Genomic DNA, 20,129 nt, shown 5'->3' on the forward strand with positions numbered 1-20,129 from the left:
GGGATAATTGTACACAAATTTAAGGCAGAAGCAAAAGATATACACACACATCATAACAGACATCACACAAATATGTCGACGTATGTATATTTCATGTTTTGAAGTAAGATCTTAAATGAGAGGTGGCCTAGTGAAATGCAGCCTGGGTTGAAATCCAAGCTTGGATACATACACACATTTTTCATTTTATAAGTGAAGATAGCTACACTTTCCCTATGCAGTTGTTGTGAATGTAAAATTTGGGCTAAGGAGACAGGATCTATCAAGACAGCTTTTTTTTTTCCCCTCCAGTTTTATAACTGATTACCACACTGTTTAAGGTATACAGCATAATGATTGACGCATGCATATACTGCAAAATGATTACCACAATAAGTTTAGTTAACATCCATCAACCTCCTGTACTTACAAAAACAAATTTTGTTTTCCTGGGATGAAAACTTTTAGGATTTCCTCTTTTAGCAACTTTCAAATATACCATACGGCATTGTTAATTACAGTGATTATGTTTACGTTACATCCCCAGTTCTTATTTATCCTACAACTGTATGTTGGTACCCTACGACCACCTTCCCCCCAATTCCCCCACAAGAGGCAGTCTTAGGGCGGCGTTAGTTCCTTAGCCATTACCTCCACCTGGTGGCGGTGTATTTCCATTGCGAGTAAAGGAGCTGAGCGGAGGAAAAGGCCGTGGGCGGAATTTGTCAACTTACTGATTTAAGCAAAGCCAGAGCCATAAGCAACTTTGAGTAACAGCATTTCCATTCGTCACCTATGGAGGGCTCACTTCAATAGCAACAACATCCTAGTAGGACGAAGGAATCAGACACTGCGCTGGAACTTTTTGCAAGGGCACTCAGTTGAATAACGAATATATACACTGAGCGCCTACTGTGTGCCACGCTGTGTTCTGGGCACTTGGGATCCATCAATGAAAAGAGACAAAAATTCCGCCCCGGGATGTCTTCTAACATGCTCTCTATCTCTATCGTATACAAACTAACCTAGATAATTTGGAAAGCCCTCCACGGATTACAAAGTTTCCTCCAATGTCATGACGCATTTTGAGGTAGGTCCGCATCACTATGGCTAAAAAATGGAGAAGCCGGGCGCAGACCAACCGGAGAACTCACCCTTGCAAAATCGAATTAAGCCACGACCTAGAAGATGTCATCGGCGGGGCTGGCTGGGCTGACCACGAAGGTAAGAGTAACCCGAAGCCGGTTTTCCTTAATTTTTCTCTCCAGAAATATTCTTCGCGAGAAGCAAGGGCTTCGCCCAGCCGGCCGGGCTCGAACCCGCGGACGGCGGAGGGTGATGGTGCGTGACGGGCTCTTTGGGGACGCTTGTCTCCCCGCAGAGCCCTCGGGGTGGCGGACCGGCCGCCCTACCAGGGGCCCGGCACCTCTGGGTCACCCTCCCGGCTTCAGACACCGGACCTCCCACGACTGACTCTCGGCGGGGTACGAACGCGCCCCCTGGTGGCGGGCGCAGTCAGAGAGCCGGGCCCGGAACGAAACTGTCGTGCGGAACCCGGGGTGCGTGTTCGGAGTTTCCGGGGAAGAAGCCGGAAAAGGACCTGTGCGCCGCGGTTCCTGCGGCTGCGGGAGAGGACATGGCCTTGGGAGTCTGGGGGCTACGGCTCTGGCGGGCCGCCCCCGGCGGGGCTGGCCGGAGTGAGTTTCAGCCGCCGTGGGGACGGGGCGCGAGGCTTAGAGGATGGTATCTGCCCAGAATGGGCCCGAGGCGAATCCTGGCGGGGTCCCGCGGGGCTGATGGCGGAGGAGGGTCTTTAAGCCCCGGTTGTGGCGGTCGCCCCTCCCCCCTTGGGGTACAGTCTCGGGGCGCAAGTGGGACAGGGAAGGCAGGGGGGCGGCCGCGAGAGGAGCTTAGGGCGCCTCTACGAGGGAGTCCACGCCCCGGTGCAGACGTGTCCTTCTTTTCCCATTGGAACACCCGTGCATGCCTTGCCTAATGCTCTGATTTGGGGTTTGGAAAATAAACTCAGCGTTTCTTGCTCTAAATATGGATGATTTTGGCGTGGGACCTCTAGTTATTGGAGCTTTCTTGTCCCCAAGACTTTTTCAAAACTACAGCTTTGCTCACTTTCCCAATGACTGGGCTGGTTTTGACTTCACTTTCTGGTTACTGTTTGCTCCTTATTGTAAAGCTCAGATGGGAAGACGACTGAGGAAACTGGTGGGAAATGGAGATCTAACGGTAAAGAGTACAGCTCGGATAAAGGCGCGGATCTGGGCAGGCTTTGGGTTCCCTCTGTTAGCGTTTTAATTATTAATATTAGGAGTTTAAGTTTACCTCTGAGCTTATTTTGGCGAACGGCGTTTAAAATTCCCTTGCCTCCTATATTCTTTCCCTGATGTAGGAGTGGAGCGGGGTGAGGCAGGATGTTACTGATTTGGTCAGCTTTCGTATTTATTGTAACTTCTACACAGGACTTATAGCAACATCACCAGCTTCTCAGCTGTCACCGACAGAACTGATAGAAATGCAGAATGACCTCTTTAATAAAGAGAAAAACAGACAGCTGTCATTAACTCCCCGAACTGAGAAGATTGAAGTTAAACACGTTGGGAAAACTGACCCGGGCACTGTCTTTGTGATGAATAAAAACATTTCAACTCCGTATAGCTGTGCGATGCGTAAGTAACGAATCAGGATGCGTTCTGCCGATTAAACTAGGGGAAGGAACTGGTGCAGAGGAGACAAGATGCTGTAATTGCTCCCTGAACTTCCCGGAAATTTTCCTTTATCTAGCATCTTACTACTGTCGGCTTAGCTGTTGAGGGTGCTGTGGGTCTTGCAAAGTTGGTGGTGTAATGCCGAGTTTGTCCTGGCGCTTGCTTGAATCTGGTTGAGTTTAGACTGCTGTAATTGCTCCCGGCAGAAGAAGGCAGACCTGAATGCATTGTTACCAGTGTGGTTGCCCCTTGTAGACAGCACACTTTTAAGTAAAATGACTCATGAAGGTCTCTTTAAAGGATTTGAGGATAGAGGGACTGCCCTGTCCTCAGATGACTAGCTTTTTTTGTCTTCTTTTCCTTTTCTGCTCTTTACAGCCTAACTTGTCTTTTATAAACTTACCACTTACCTCTTTGTTGTGTGTGTGGTTTTTTTAACATGTACATGTAAATGTAATAGATCTGTGAGTGAAAATAGGCATGGGGTGAATGGGGGGTAAAAATATTTGTTGTGCTCATTTCTTAAGGGAGATAACACTGCCTTGTGTGTGATTTGGCGTGAAAATGAAGGGAACAGGGCCTCTCTATTATTTTTGGGAAAAAATGCTTTTGTAGTAGCTTTGATAGAACTGGTAATGTTTAAATTCTGAAAGAACAAAAAACAGATATGTACACCTATGTGCTCGCTCATGTGTGATTAGCTGCATTGTTTAAACTTTTGGAAAACTCAGTGAGGATTCCATTTAAGTAATTAACTTGAGTTGAAAACTTATTCTGGTCTACGGAGTGTATATTTTCCATGTTCCTTCACTTTGGCACTTGAATTAGTATTTATGATAACTGCTTACTCGTTTGGCAAGCATTTCTTGAACCTCTGCTGTAGGATGGGCATTAGGATTACAGAGGAGGCTAAGACAAAGCTCAGGCCCTTAAGGGGTTTTACACACATCACGTGCAGAGACGAAGCCCCTGAACCCCCTCAGCAAAGCCCCTGCCCTCAGACTTGCTTGTCATTCCTGCCGTCAGTCTTTCAGTAAACTTCGATTGAGTACCTGTTATATTTCAGGCCTGGTGCTGGGCTCTGGATATACTGGGGAGTGAGCAAAGGTAGGCATGATCCTTGCCTTATGGGAGTTATTTAGACTCTAGTTTGACCGCTTGTGTGAGTAGCTGTGTACTCAAAAAACATCTAATCAGTGTTGGAGTTGCATTCTGGAGTCATGTAACAGGCCAGAGTTGATTGGCTTGTAATTAAAAACTGTAGTATTAACTTGAAGAGTCCATGTAGGGAAGTGAGAGATGATTTGGGAGCAAGACCCCAAACCTATTTAAAATGAATTTTGTATTGATGTATGCTTATATATTTTCCTTCTAAGTTGTGTGTGCCTGTTTCCAAATATATCCATGATGCTGCTTTCTGAATATTTATGTGTAGCTCTTGGAAAATTGTCTTATTGCTTAATAATTAGATTAGACTTAATTAATTAATTAATTTCAGATTAGACTTAGCTTTAATGATTTTTGTAAATGGTTCATTTGGGTAATTTTATTAATAATTAACAATACATTGGGTGTGTTGGGAATTATTTTCTTATTGGCTACAGATATTTTTTTTCTCCAAAAAAAAAAAGATGGCTTGTAGAATCTTGCCTTTCTATTATTTTATATCTTAATGTAGCACTTAAACATGTAACTTTTCACTTGGATTTTGTTAGATTTAGGTCTTCAATCTATTTTATATTCCTAGATTTAAGCGAGTGGTACTGCAGGAAGTCCATTCTGGCTCTTGTGGATGGACAGCCTTGGGACATGTATAAGCCTTTGACCAAGTCCTGTGAAATTAAATTTCTTACTTTCAAAGATCAAGATCCAGGAGAAGTAAATAAGGTATTTCTGCCTGTATGTTCTCTTGTCATGCACTTCCCCCACCCTTGCCCTCCAAGTTTTTCTCTTCTCTTTTCTATTAAAATCTGTTTTCTATGGATTATGAAATATACATGTATGGTCAAGGTCAAAGGTTGTCCTATACTAGTTAATCAGGGTTTTACTTGGTGGATTAGGCATTTTCATAATTCAGAAATTCTCAGTGGCATTCATATCTCTGTATTTTGGCATTCATATCTCTGTATTTTGTTTTGAGAAAACTATATGACATGTCTTTTACATTCGTATCTTTGTTCAGTTTACCTTTATTCATCACCCTGTATATTGAGGTCATTTCATTCCCACTGCTACTGCTTGAATTCAGCCTTTGACCATCTTCTCTGGCTCATTTCAATAACTTTGTAGCTCTTTTTCCTCCTCTTCTTTCCCCACCCGCTTTTAAAATATACTAAAGTCTTTAATAGTCCTATAAGAGTGTTGTTAAACGGTATGACTAAGGGTCATATCACTTGTCCCTGAAGAACTTGCCTACCTGATAACTGTTCGTATAACTTTCCCAGCCCCACGTGGATACTTTTCTGACCCCAGCTGGTCTCTGTAGCTTCACCTTCACTGCATCTTTGCACTTGCTGTTTGCTCCAGCCACACTAGGGGACTTGGTCACTAATGGTTTCTGCCACGTTGTCCTCCTGGCTTTTGTTGCTGCTCTTCTTTCAACTCTTTCCTCCCTATTAAAATCCTGTTAAAATCTTTTATAGTTCAATTAAAATGCCACCTGCTCTGTGGAACCTTCTCAGTTTCTTCTTGACAGAGTGAATTGCTCTTTTCTTCAGGGCCTCACAATGCTTGGCTAGTATCTCTTCATAGGGTATTTTAATTTTGCCTTGTAATATGAACTGTGAAATGCAATGGATTCTTGGCTCTGTGAAGACAGGGATAATGTCCCCTATGGGACTTTGTCCTTGACTTATGTGCAGTAGGTGTTTAATAAATACGTGTTGAAATGAAATACTTAAAGAAGAAAATGATGGACGTAGTAATAACTAACACTGAACATGTGTTATGTCTCAGGCACTGTTTTAGGTGATTCGTGGGTATTAGCTTATTTAATCCTCAAAAAATTCCATAAAAAGGTGCTGTTATCCCCATTTTACAGGTAAATAAACTGAGGCAAAGAGAGGTTCAGAAGCTTAACCAAGGTTACCAGTTTAGGAAGTGGTTGAGCCTGGATTTAACTTAGGCATTTTGACTGTTCAATAGACATTTAAAGCAATAAAGTGGGGAGGATATAGCTCAGTGGTAGAGTGTGCCTATCATGCACGAGGTCCTGGGTTCAGTCCCCAGTACCTCCAATAAAACAAACAAACAAACAAACAAACAAACAAACCTAATTACCCCTCGCCCCCAAAGCTTTAAAAAAAAAAAAAAGACTAAAACCAGTTAAGTCAGATAGAGGAAGAAGTGCATTTTGCTGTTGGCCTTCAAGGCCTGGGTTTGTATTTATTTTGAGTGTATTTGTGTGGTTGTATAGAACACATTCTGGAATAGTCTCGGCCACATACAACCAAGCCAGCCCACTCTTGTCCTTGGATGTGGAAAAGAGCTTAGGAAATTCAAGTGCCCAGTTGTAGCAGTGCCAGTACTGGCATAAGGTGGGCAGCTGTGGGTCAGGACTTGTGTTTCTCTTTACAACTCTGAGAAGGTCATTGCGAGGATACACGTATTAGGTGTGTGTGCCCATGGATCGAAATATGCTAGTGAGAGGAAAGCCCACTTAATATAAACATGAGTAACTTGAGTGATGTGTTATGTGCTGTTAGGTATAGGATAGGAGTCATAAACAATTACTAAAAGTTGGGTTATCCCTCCATGTCTATATATGATACAAACAGGTACAGATTAGTATGTTTATTTCACTTTAGCACAACTTTGTTAACAAGTTAACTTTCTTCTGAGTTAAAAATAAAATTCCTGCCAGATAGTAAAACGTTTTATTGGTTGATAAACATTATAGTGTCTGATGTCTTACACAGACATCGCTAACTATGAAGTTGGTGCTTTGTTCTTTTGTGGGTTTTGCTTGGTAGAGGCAGTGTCATGGCCTGGTGGTAACTATTGCTACATGCTGAGGATGGATAGATATTTGAGAAATAGTTCCTAAGTCAAAAGTCAACCTAAAATTTAATATTGAAGAAAAGTTAGTGCATTTTAGTATGTACTATGTTTGTGTGTGTTTTACTTTTCTAGGCTTACTGGCGTTCTTGTGCCATGTTGATGGGCTGTGTAATAGAGAGGGCATTCAAAGATGGATATGTGGTCAGTTTGGTCAGAGCTCCAGAAGTTCCTGGTAATGTACATATACAAAATGTATATATATATGTATATAAACACACGTATATGCATACTTTACTATGTGTGTGTGTGTATATACTTTTCATAATCTGAATCTCTTGGTACCCATTTTTGATATTGTATAGAGTTCACTTCTAATTTTATCTAATATAAATTACTATCATATATAAATTTATTTATAATAGGTAGCAAAATTCATTGTATTTAATTATTGAAGGCCAATTATTAACATTATTAACATAATAGTGGGAGGGTATAGCTCAGTGGTAGAGTGTGTGTTTAGCATGCACAGGGTCCTGGGTTCAATCCCCAGTACCTCCATTAAAAGGAAAAACAAAAACCTAATTACCACTCCCCTCACCCCCCACCAAAACATAGTAGAATTAGGGGAGAATGTTTCTTTTGAATGTGAATTTCATGTAATTATATTATCTCAGTGTATATTTCTTACCACGTTAAGCATTTATTTCCAAGTGGAATGTGTGGAGGAGGAGGAGGCATGATATAAATAGGTTTTCTATGGAAAATCTTTCTGTGGAAAGCTGTGTTTAGGTGGTACCGTTTCACCAGGAATGACCGTGACTCTGGAGAGGGACACCATTTTGGGAAGATGTAAGAAGTCCACATTCTTTGTAATTTTCCTAAAACCAAGATTTTAAAACATATGTGTGGTAGGATCATGTTTGCATTTTTCTTTAAAAACATAGAAGTATTTCACAATACACCAGGAGTATTTCATTTGACAGTAAATGATTCCAAGGAGAATGAAACAAACAGACAAAAAAATGAAGAAATTTAGAAGATATTAAAAAAGAAAACATTTCATGTCCATTTAGTCATTCATTTACTTATTAAATATCTTATTCTTTAGGAATTTTTATGTCTAGTAACTATTTAAAATCTCTGTAGTTATAATATTCCTGAAAAAAATGTGAATGTTTAAAAAATACTGGTGATGGGTTAACACAAAGGTGAGTTAATTTCATGGGTGAGGGGAAGGTTGGTAGAGCTCTGACAGGCAGCTGAGATAAGGGTAACAAGTTTTATAATTTGTAGAGTTGGGAGAAATTGCTAACCCTTTGTTTTATGGTCTAAATATTTATTTGTTGCAAATCAGTAACTTTTTACCCAAACAGGTTTGACTTTGCTTTTTATTTATTTGGATTTGCAGTGATGGCTGGAGCCTTCTGCTATGATGTAGTTTTGGATAAGAGACTTGATGAGTGGACGCCAACGAAAGTAAGTGTACTCTTTGGGGTCTCAATTTTGGGGTCTATGCCTTTCTTTGTTAGAATGATTCCTGTGTTAGCATTGCTGAACAGTACTGAATGTTGAAGATGTTTAAAAGAATGAGTCAATCTGTCTGTCTGTCTACTTACCTGTCTGTTTGTATTGCTGCTTTTTCAGTCGATTTAAGACAGACATATGACTGAGAGTACTCACAACAGTGTGGTGCTCAGAGTATAAAATACAGGAGCTTAGCTATCCTGGTTGCTGTGGTGATGGGAGGCCTAGACCCTTACCTACTTAGATCCCTAGAGCACAATTTAAAACCACTGCCCTAAACCTTTTTAGTCTGTTGTGTACTGAGATATTCCTATAAACAAAGGTTACATTGAGAGTGGTGGGGGTGAGTTAAAGAATCAGCCTTTGCTAACCCAAGTGGCAGCAAACAACTCGATTCTTCCCAAATGGTCTGCCTTTGTAACGAGGGTGCTCCCTGTTGGCTGAGACTTGGGTGGCAGTAGGAGTCTGGCTAATAAAGAGGTTCTGGATCAGGTGCTGTGTAGGTGGAGGGTGCTGACGGCTTTCAGAAGTTAGGCCGAGAGACTTAGTTATGATTGGGGAGAAGAGGCAAATGCCTAATTCTTAATTAAGCGAAACTGTATGTCCTGTAGTTTGGAAGCCTGGAGATCCGAAAGGGGAGGCAGTATAGCATCATTACCATTTTATCAGTTCCACTGTGTACATTTTTTTTCACATTTTACTATCTCTGAAAATAAATGTGTCTTACAGTACTTAGCATCTTATGATTATAATTGGTAGTGTTTTTTCTTTGAGGTGCATCTTAGGTTCAGTGAAATATTGTGCCCTTTGCTTCCTAAAAGCAAAAATTTTGGATTCAAGCAGATCCAATTTTAAATTCTGGCTTTGAAAGTTATTTCTTGTATAATCCTGCCCATATTGCTCAATATCAAGAAGGAGAGAGGAGGGAAACGGGAAGGAAGGAAGAAAGGGAGGGAGAGAGGGAAGAGGTATGGGGAGAGGTAGGGAGAGGGGTCAGGGAAGAGGCTGGAATGTTTTCTTCATGATCTCTGGACAATATAATTGCTTTTTTCCCCCAAGTCTGTCAAGATTCTTTCTTTATTGGGAAAGTTAAATAAAAACTAATGATCAAGATTTAACTCTCACTGTCTATAAAAGTTGCTGCCTCCTTTTCTGTTTTTTAAAGATAAAACTTTAAAAAAAAATGTACTGGTTAATTACAGTCACCATGGGGCTGGGTGGGAGACTTAGAGAAAGTAGGGGAGAGTTACATTCACGTAACAGCTCTCTTAAACCATGAATGTGGACTTGTTACACAGTAAATTATCCCTGTAACATTGGAGACAGTCATTTCATGCAATCTACTGGAAGTTACAGAAATAATTTTATTACAAAAATTATTTGTGTAATAGTGCTTGATCTTTTCTGTATTATAATGTGAAAACTCAATTAGAGTTTTTGTAAAAAATCTCATAAACATTGTTACCGTGTATTAATCATTTTAATTGTGTAAAGTTGACATTTTTACTAAATGGAAATTTCTAATACTGGATTTATGTACATACTGGGCAGGGCCTGTGATGACATTACATTTCCTAGTGAAATTTCCATTACATTTCCATTACATTTCTGAAGCACATAAATAATTTTTTCCTTCTGCATTTATTTTAAAAGCTTAGTTTTACTCATAGTGTTAACAGGTTTTTGTATCTTACTGTTTATTAGCATTTCTTCTTGTTACATCATCATTTTAATAAACATTTATAAGACTGTATAATTTGAATAAAATGTTTACTTAAATTTCTTTGTAGGATTGTCCTTACTTATTAGTAATACAAGCTGATATTTAATTACAAGTTAATTACAAGTTTCAGAATTTGTAGAGTTGGGAGAAGTTGCTAATCCTACATTTTACGGTTCAGATATTTAATTGTTGCAAATTAGTGCCTTCTTTCCTAACAAATTTGCTTTTACTTTTTGTTGCAGTTAGATTTATAATAGTAAGCATACAATTTTATTTTATCTGACTTATAGAGAGATGTTTTTAAGTAAATTGTTGCAAAAGGTTAATACTTTCATTTTTAAGGAGAACCTACGTTCCTTCACAAAAGATGCTCATGCTTTAATTTGTAAAGATCTTCCATTTGAAACTCTGGAAGTTGAAGCAAAAGTGGCATTAGAAATATTTCAACACAACAAGTAAGTGTTGGCTTCCTTTAAAAAAAAAAATTAAACCTTCCAAAGTTGTATGTAATGGAGAAAATTTAGCTCTTAAAAATTTTTATATTTGATGGATGTAGGACACCTTTTAATTTTTACTTCTAAGATCTCTTTTTCTGCACTAGCCTAATTACTTTTGTTCATCCCATCATTTATTTCACAACGGGAAAATGTCCCCCACCCCACCTCTGATAATTTTCTTACTTTGTTTTATTTCTCTTTTTCTTTGTCCTCTTTATATCACTATAGTGGTATGTTTCCTTTTTTCCCTTCCATTGTGAAGTGATAGCATCTGTTAGGGAACAGTATTATTTTGAATTTAAATTTAGATTTATTTAAACTGTATTGCAGCCTTTCCTTCCCATCTTTCCACTCTTCAAATGAAAAGGGTAAGAGAGAAAATACCAGCTGTTTGGAGGGAGCCAACAGCTGCAGTAAAAGTTCATGCAGCCAGGTCTTAGTCTTCTGTGTGGGAATTATCCATGTGACGAATTTTCTTTGCCAACATTTTGAATCCTACCTGGCTTCTCAATTCCCTTTCTCACTCAGAAAATTTCCAATTTATTTTCTACCAATCGTGAGAACATAAACTAAATTTTAATATTAATCTAATTGAAATTAGAATTAATTAGAAAGCAAAATCTGTGTTGCAAAAAAAAATAAAAATAACATAGATACTAGAGTTTCACACCAAAGTATGCACCTGCAGATTGTTAAAGGTCATGGATTGGAATTTCTTTAGGTAATTATAAATTGAGGCACAAATTCTCATGAGGCTGGTTTATAATACTTAGCATATCCAGTGTTCTTAGAAAGCAGCAGGAATATACTGAACTAGAGTACAAATAGTTCTTTACAACCCAAAATTACCATTAATTCTATAAGAAAATTCCTTGAATTGTTGGAACATATCAGGTCACCTCCCCTGCCAAAATTCTAGAGCCATGTTTGTCTAACAGAAATATAAGGTGAAGTTGTCTGTAAATTTTCTAGTAGCTACATTAAAAAAAAATTCAAAATAAAGGTGAGTTAATTTTAATAGTACATTTTTATTTAAACAATGTATTTGAATCGTTATTTCAACATATGATCAACATTAAAGAAGTAGTGATTTTTTAATTCCATTTTTCTTACTAAGTCTTCAGGGTCTGGGCTGCATTTTACACTTAGGCGCGCTTCAGTCAGGGCTGGCTACGTCTGTGTCCGCAGCTGCCGTTCTGGACAGACTCTAGGCTTTCCCTCCACGCACACTCAGAGTTCCCTTTGGACTTTGGTGACTTTAACTGAATGTGTAAAGGGAAGTAGGGGATCATTTGGAGGCAAGTTTGAGGGGACAGAGTTTTGGATGGTTGAAGGTGGATTGGTGATAAGGCCTGTCTGCTGCAGGGGGAACTTTCAGTGGCTTTGGCTCCCAGGGGACAGGAGCATCTCTTAAGGGTGGATCAAGAGGAACAATTATTGAAAGGATTGGCTCTCTCAGTAATGCATGGGGGCCCTGGCAGAGGGTATGGCAGGGGGTGGATATTTTTGCATAAACTAGTGCTTTCCAACCTCGCCACAAACACGTGTAGTATTTGTTTAGTATTCGGGGGTACACAGGCAAGGCTCTTAATAGTGAGTGGTAACGTCTTGATGAGAGCCAGTGCTGTGCAGTTCCAGCTGTGCTGTTAGCTGTGCTGACAGAACTGAGTGGATCTGAGAGACATGTAGTTAGTAGGCTTGATGTGACTTGGTAATGAATTGGATGGAGGGAGTGCGGTGGGGGAAACAGGAGTCAGGGACATCTCTGAAGTTTGTCACTTGGACATGTGGGTGGTTGGTTGGTGGTGTCATTTATTAAGCTAGGAAATTCAGAAATAGTAAGTTTGGTGAGGAAGGAGAAGTTAAGGTTTTGTTCATTTTGAAAAATTTGGGTGTGTCAGGTGCTTGTGGAACACCCCAGTGGATGTCCAGGAGTGTCTTGGACGTACAATCTGGGACTCAGAAGAGCTGTGTGGATTAGAAGCAGAGGGGTGGATGATATAAAAGCATAAGTGGTAATTAAAGCTGAGCAAATCAAGGAGCTAGCCCAGAGAGGAGGCTTAGAGTGAAAAGAGCCTAGGGACAGAATCCTTGACAGGCAGAGAAAGAAAAGGGTGGCCAGATAGTCAAAATAACAAGCAGGAGGGAATGCCACAGAAGCCGGTAGAAAAGAACACTGAGCAGGGAAGGTGAGCAGTGGGAATGAGGACCAAAAAGTGTCCACTGAGTTGGCAACAAGGAGGTGTGTGGGGAGAATGTTTTGGTGGAGCTGTGAGGCTGTGACCAGATTGAAGGAGATGAGGCAAGAATGGGAGGTGAGGAAGGGGAGGCTCCAAGGGTAAACCCCACTTTCAAAAACTATGGCTGAAGAGGAGCAGAAGGAGGGGGGTGGCTTTAAACACCTTTTTGTATATTTAGAATGAAAACTTTTTTTTTTCTTTGCTGCCTTTTAGGTACAAATTAGATTTCATAGAAGAGAAGGCATCTCAGAACCCTGAGAGAATAGTCAAACTATGCAGGTAAGTAAAAATTTAAAAATTGGCTGCTATGCTAATTTATAGGAAGGTTTAGTGTATGGCTGAAAAAGAGGGATTTGTTCCTTAATTTGTTATTTTTATTACTCTATTTTCTGTTGGTTTGTTCCGTGTGTGATATGGTGGTAATTGGAAGCTTCATGTCATCTTCAGGAACAGTTGTGGTTTCTGTTCCTCATTTTATTGTTTGTTATTTTTATTTCTACATTTTAAGAGCTGGAAACCATTGTTTAAAAATGTGATTTTTTTTTTAAGAGTTAATACTGAGATTGGGCAAAATAGTCATTGTTATGAATTGAACACAATTCATAGCTATATAGAAATATGAATACTGACTAGTTACTGCTTATTTTACACATCAATAAGCTTTGTCAGTCAGAATGTGCTTTCTGTCATGGGAATGAGAGAGGTAAGACAGTGTATTATGCAAAAATGACTTCATGGCCTGTATCTGTTTTCTCAACCTTATATTTTCTTGACTCAGACCTAACTTTTTTACCCTAGAAAGCTGCAATTTGGACACAATCTGTTCCACATGCTAAATTCTGAACTGTATTGAAATTAATTATTGTAAGGTTATAAGTTACCAGTTCTAGACATTTGATCCACTTGATAGCATATGTCCAGTGATCCTAAAAATCTTTAAAATTATATCAATGTTAATTAAGAAAAAGGTTCACTGACTTTAATTTTCAAAATTTGAGTCTCTTAACCTGAGATGGTTATGTCAAGGGCTATTAGAGATTGAATTGATCCACATAAATAGATTGTTCTTGATTAGGGATATAGTGGCAAAGAGAATGAATGGATTTATTTTTAATTATTGTAGTGATTTGATTTTGCGGTTTCATTTATTTTTAAAATCGAATCAGATTTGGTGACTTCATTGATGTGAGTGAGGGCCCTCTTATTCCAAGAACGAGTGTTTGTTTCCAGTATGAAGTATCAGCGGTTCACAATCTTCAAGCCACCCAGCCGAGTCTTGTACGAAGATTCCAGGGTCTGTCTTTACCCGTGCACTTGAGAGTGAGTAAAGCTTAGTGTTTCACGTCGTTCCGTTGGACGGTGGGTGTGATTCTGATTCTTGGTTTTTATACCAATTTGAAGGACACACATTTTAATTTTCACTCACTTGTGTAGCACTGATCTTTTGAAAACTCAGGTTTATGGTTAAAAAATAATTTTATACGGGATATAAACAGATAATTTAGAAAAGAAATATTAGTTGAGAAAGTCAAATCCAATTGAAGTAGTATTTTTAATGTTTAGTCTAGAGGAGGGTGTGGTAAGGAGTAGAGCCCATACTGAGAGGACTTTCTGGAATGCCTTTTGGCCTTACATTTGGCATGTTCTTCTCCCTAATTTTGAGGATCTGTTCCATTTATTCCATATCATTTTCAGTATTGTTCCCATTCCATGCTAACCCTTTTCTTTTTAAAATTACACTTCTGATTTTTGAAACAACTGTAGATTTACATGTAGTCATAAGAAGTAATACAGAGAGATCCCTAGTACCTTTACCCAGTTTCTCCAATGGTAACATCTTGCAAAGTTGTAGTACAGCATCACAGCCAGAGCGTGGACGCTGACACAGTGAGCACACAGGGCAGTTCCTTCCCCTCATGTTGGCCTTTTATAGCCACAGCCACTCGCACCCACTCCCCTCTGCCCACCTCCGCCTCCTTGCTTCTGGCAACTGCTAATCTGTTCTCCATTCCTATAATTTTGTTATTTGAAGAATGTCATATGAATGGGATCACTCACTACTGTAATCTTTTGGGACTGGCTTTTTTCATTCAGCATAATTCTCTGGAGATTCTTCCAGGTTGTTGCAAGTATCCATATATGCGTGGTTCGTTCTTACTGCTGAGTGGTGTTCCTTGGTGTGTTGGTACTCCGCGTGGATGTACCAGTTTCATTTGTTCATTCCTTTGTGGAGGGTATTTGGGTTGTTTCTGGCTATTTTGAATAAAGCTACTAGAAATAAAACTGCTATGAACATTGATGTATTGGTTATTGTGAATATATGTTTTTAGTTTGTTGGGATAAATTCCTCTGCCCCAAACTTTCCGATGGCTTCTCATCAACAAATGCCAACCCTTCACTCAGTCTCACAGAGCCCTACGTTATCTGATGTCATCTCTGACTCACCACTTTCTCCATCACCCATAATATTATCCACTCACACCTTAAAGTCTCCCAGCAGCTGTTCGTCCTGCCTGAGCCAGGTGTGATTTTCCCTTTAAACATACCGCTGCTCTTTCTCCAGAGGGGTGGCGTGTACGTATTTAGTAATTTTACCTTTTATCATAGATTTTAGCAGCTCATCCAGTGTAAAATAGTCCCAGACCCTTCAGCTGACTTGGTAACGTTAATGTGATTACTGTGCACTCTGCACAGTTTTCATGCGTGCGTTCTGATAATCCTCTGCTACGTGAGATTGTTAAGGATTAAGGAAATTGGTTGTATAATTTTACTATTGCCTTCATTAGTTTTTACTTGTTCTTTAAGGTAATTTACTAAATCCTCTAGGTTGTTTGTTTTCAGTATGAGATATCACAATTGGTTCTTAATGACCCTTTCCTTGCAATTGTTTATGATTTGAAGAATGACCTCTAGAATGTTGAAATTGGCTGTTTAAAGAAAGAACTGCAGGAAAGTGGGGCATATTTTTGCTTCTCCTTAGAAAGAAGGCTTTCTATGGCAGTAGTGATTAAGAAGCACATAGAGGAAGAATGGCATTCTCAGTCCTTAAGTCTTTTTGTCTTAAATGTAAAACAGCAGCTGTTCTGCAAAGTACATACCTTTTTTCCCGATTCGAACTCTTAGCCTCATTAATCTGCCTAACTTTTTATATATTTGCTTTGTTTAAAACCTATATGAAGACTTAGCCTCTTTTATTGTAACTTTATGGCTTTATTTAATTCATAATAAATCTTGTCTTTTCAAGGCACATTTTACAGTATGGAATAAGCTATTGGAAAGATCTCGGAAAATGGTAAGTATTTTTGACAGCACGTGAGTACACTTCTATGAAGAAATTTTCTTTGAAATTAAGCAACAGCCCACCACCACCACAGCAAAATAATAAAAGAGAAAAGAAGGAGAAAGAAAGAAAAAAGTAATGAGCTGTGTCAGTAGCTAACGCAGTATTGTGGTTGTTGACCTCGTTAGTGCTTTGGCAAAAGAAGACTTGTTATTTGGCAATTCTCTTTGTTTTTATTTGTTAACATCATGGGAATGATACTGTAGAACTTGAAGGGTAATAAGGATGTTACTGTGTAGTAGTAGTCATTGTCAATGGTTTTAATGGTGTTACTTAGGTCTTCACAACTTTTTTGTAAACTTAATGAACGTTTAAAGATTTGCCAGATTTGTTTTAAAGCTGCCTTGACAGTTGACATATTAAATGTGCAAATGTCCTGGAAAACCAAATCTGAATGCTTGTGTCACTACAGTTTATTCTGGGTCGTTAGCATTTAGATTTCACAAATAGAATGATTGGATTTCTTGACCACAACTATCCCTACTCACTGTTTCATAAACTGAGTGTTCAGCTCCTACTTACATTATCTGATGGCTGTCCTGTGTAACCTGGCCTCATGAACCCTTCCTCGTTACCCGGATTTTCCACTCTAGTCAAGCTTTCAAGCACACATCAAACTTACTTTCTTGTGCTTTTTAGTTAGTTAGTTGACAAATCTGTCATCTCACAGAGTTACGATTTTTTTTATGGTGAGAACTTAAACAATCCACTTTCTTAGCAACTCTCAAATACACAGTACAGTATTGTTAACTCAAACTTGTTTACCGGTTTGTTTCTTTCTTCATGACAGTTCTGTCAAGACCCTATTTCCCGCCTTCCTCCCGTCTTTTACACCCTACTCGTTCTTCAGTGCCATGCTCAGGTCTCACCTTCTCCATGAAGCTTTCTCAGAGTAATCTCTGAGCAAATAATCCATTCCTACAATTTCCACTTGATTACACACGTCCTCATATTGTTCTCTGTCTTTGCTAGTACCTCTGCATTCAGTGTGTGAACCCACTCTGGATTTGTTGCACATGTGTGATGCCAAAGTTGGAACCCAGTATTTGATACTTGGGAATATTTATCGATTATTTTGCACGATGGTGTATAAACCTAGTCCTTATTAACGACTTTACAGATAGAATTTACTTTTTAGGCACTTAGCCATAATATCTTGTGTAAAGGTTATGTAATTCTCTTTCATGAAAAGAAAGTTTTTTTGAATAGATGGAATCCAACTTTGTCTCTTTGGTTGGTCATAATGACTATTTTAGATTAAGAGATTAGAGAATAAATGCGTATTTAAGAAATGAAGAAAAATAGGGGAGACAGTAACCTAGAGTATTTAGTGGAAATCAGTGAGTAGCTGTTTCTGCAGCATTTATTCTGGTTTAGTTTTCTTCTTCCACTCTTCATTTTGCTTGTCCAAAGGGAGTAGGTTAAGCATATGGTTGGTTCATTGGTTCAACTACATTGACTTATTGAGTGTTTGTTACATGCCAGGAACCATAATATAGTGCTGAACAGAACTGACTTGCTGCCTCAAGGAAGTTACTTGAACAGGATAACTAGACTTACAAACAGACAATTCAGGGGGACAAGTGGGGCTCTGGCATAAGAAGAGAAGGACCCAAGCCAGGCTGAGGGGTTGGTTAAGGAAGGTCCCCAAGAATTGGTATTTCTTAAGCTGGTTTTAAAAGGTGAATAAAAGTGGTCCAGGCAGATCATTTGCTTGGGATTGAGTTTATCTCAGAGGAAGCTACTTGCCTAAAAGTCATGGAGGAATAGAGAGCATAGCCAGAGTAAGATGAATTTGGATGTATAGATGTCCTGATGAGTGAAGGGTAGGTGATGAGTCCAGATATGTTTGCTGGAAATGGAATATGAGGGTCTTGTTTTCCATGACATGGAGCTTACATTCCCTTCCTGGAGGAGATTGGAGGTAACTGAAGACTTTGAACAAGGATGTGACCTATTGGTAAACTAGTCCTGCTTAGAAACTCATCCTGGGTGCAGCACGGAAGATAGCTGTGACTTGAGCCAGCAGTCCTGTAAGGGGTGGCAGAGGGCAGGATCCTGCCGTTCAGGCACGGTTGTGGAAATGGCCGTGAAGGCTCCTTCGGTGGGGTTAATGGAGCTGGTGATTAAACAGGCAGTAAGAGAGCTGTGGTTCCCTCATGCCAGGCTTGGACATCGGGGCAGAGCCCTTCACTGAAGTAGATCGTGTGGGAAGTGGGGCAGGCTAGGAGGAGACGAAGGATACAGTTTAGCTCTGTTTGATATGTCTGAGTGACATAGAAGAGAAATATGAACATACAGATAGTCTGTTTCTACTAAACCTGCAATATACTATGTTCAAATGGAATTACTAATTTTTTCAACAAAATAGATTGATTTAAAATATCTTGTGGGAGCATTGCTGATACTCTTCTTATACTAATGACTTCACCTCATAGATAGAAAGTAAAATGACTGATTTGAGAAGTCTACATATATGCTTCATATTACATTTCAAATGGAATTGTTGTATTTTACTTGGTAATTTATATTGGGAACTTGGCTGTGTAAGTTTTCTTCTCTTTAACTTATTTAAGTTTCTATAATAATTGCTATTGAAGGAGAAAGACAAAGGGTCACTATAGGAGAAGGACCGTGGAATGATTTTAAATGATGGGTGGAGGGTAAAACTAACATGTTTATTAGAAAAGTAAAGCTACTTATGTTTTCACAGGTAACTGAAGATCAAAGTAAGCCTGCAGAGGGAAGTGCAACTACGTAATAACTCTCTCTGACTTAAATATGTATAGTAAATTAAAATAAAAGTTTTCTATGTGATGTTTGTGCGTGCTTATAAAGATTATCGTTTTCTGCCTTAAGATTTACACTGATGTTTACTTTTTTCTTTCTCTAAAGGATAAAACAACCATGTTCACAGTAACAATTTTACATAGAAACAACCCTGTCCACCCTTACTCCCCAGGTGTAAAACTTCGACATGTTTTCTTCTTTCAGTCCTTTTTTCTACATGTATAAACATATATGTACAAATGCAAATGTAATCTTCAAAAAACATAAATAGGATCATACTAGTATCCATTTTTTGCTATTTTGAACAGTAGGGTAGTAAACACCCTTGTGCAAAATGGCAAGTGTTTTGTAGGTAGATAGATAAACTATTTACTGAGTTAGCTGAGTATTTCCTGTATACTGGCCATTGTGCTAAGCTTTTCATGTGGAATCTCTTATATAATCCTGACGACAACCTGTTGAGAAGGTGAGTCCCTTTTGTAAATGAGGAAACTGGAGAACATAGAACTGGCGAGTAGCAAAGCCAGAATTTGGACCCAGGTAATTTCACTCTCATGCCCTTCGGTACTACACACTGCCTCTCCTGTGAGTAGTTTTGTAGGAATAGATTTCTGGTAGTGGAATTCTTGACAGATGCTGCCAGAACCTAGCCTGCAGAAGGGTTTGTCAGATGGCCATCCCAACAACAGTGTCTGAGGGCGCCGGCTTCCCCTGCCTTGGGCAAGTCTTGATTATCAGGCTTTAAAATGATTTTGCCAAAAAAGTTCTTCCCGTTCCAGGTTGAACCCCTTGCCTTCCGAGCTGGGTGCGTAGGTTTCATCCAGAGATCTTCTTTCTTCCCTGGGTGGGATCTCCTTCTTCCTGGAGTCCAGTCTCCCTGTTCCTGGTGCACAGCTTTCTCAGTGTGCTGGGGTCCATAGTGAGTTCTGCCCAAAGAAAAACCTCTAGGAGGTGAGCCCTTGCATGGCTGAAGTGGCTTTGTTTTACAGCCTAACATTTGACAAAGTCTGGCCAGATGGAGAATTCTAGATTGAAAAATAATTTTCTATTGAGACTTTGAAAGCAGCTCTCTCACCTGGCATCTGGTGTTGCTAATGAGAAGTCTGATACCAACCTGATTTAGTTCCTTTTTACAGGCAACCCTGCCTTCCTCCCCCCCTCCTACCCTGCCACTCGTCCACATGCACACATACTACAGATATTTTTAGGACCTTATGGTTCTTGGTGTTACAAAGTGCTAAAGTTTCATAAGATCTTAAGTTACTCTCCTTGGTACCTTGAATTTTCACATCTCTTTTGAACTCTAGGGAAGTTTTT

General features: G+C 39.4%; 1 protein-coding gene across 2 annotated transcripts; it reads left to right on the forward strand.

The window, feature by feature from the left end:
* Positions 1 to 797: 797 nt before the first annotated feature.
* On the forward strand, positions 798 to 18,839 carry MRPL39 (mitochondrial ribosomal protein L39). Of its 2 annotated transcripts, none has more exons than XM_010956635.3 (10): positions 798 to 1,203; positions 2,454 to 2,660; positions 4,447 to 4,586; positions 6,831 to 6,930; positions 8,107 to 8,174; positions 10,288 to 10,400; positions 12,896 to 12,961; positions 13,849 to 14,002; positions 15,927 to 15,974; positions 18,736 to 18,839. In XM_010956635.3, the coding sequence occupies exons 1-10, from the start codon at positions 1,086 to 1,088 to the stop codon at positions 18,781 to 18,783; spliced, it is 1,062 nt and encodes a 353-aa protein (XP_010954937.1). In that variant the 5' UTR covers positions 798 to 1,085; the 3' UTR covers positions 18,784 to 18,839. The 2 variants fall into 2 exon arrangements, with proteins under 2 accessions (XP_010954937.1, XP_010954938.2); XM_010956636.3 differs by lacking the exon at positions 798 to 1,203 and adding an exon at positions 1,515 to 1,676.
* The last annotated feature ends 1,290 nt before the right edge of the window (positions 18,840 to 20,129 follow it).

The sequence above is a fragment of the Camelus bactrianus genome, chromosome 1, assembly GCF_048773025.1.
Source record: "Camelus bactrianus isolate YW-2024 breed Bactrian camel chromosome 1, ASM4877302v1, whole genome shotgun sequence".
Taxonomy (NCBI): domain Eukaryota; kingdom Metazoa; phylum Chordata; class Mammalia; order Artiodactyla; family Camelidae; genus Camelus; species Camelus bactrianus.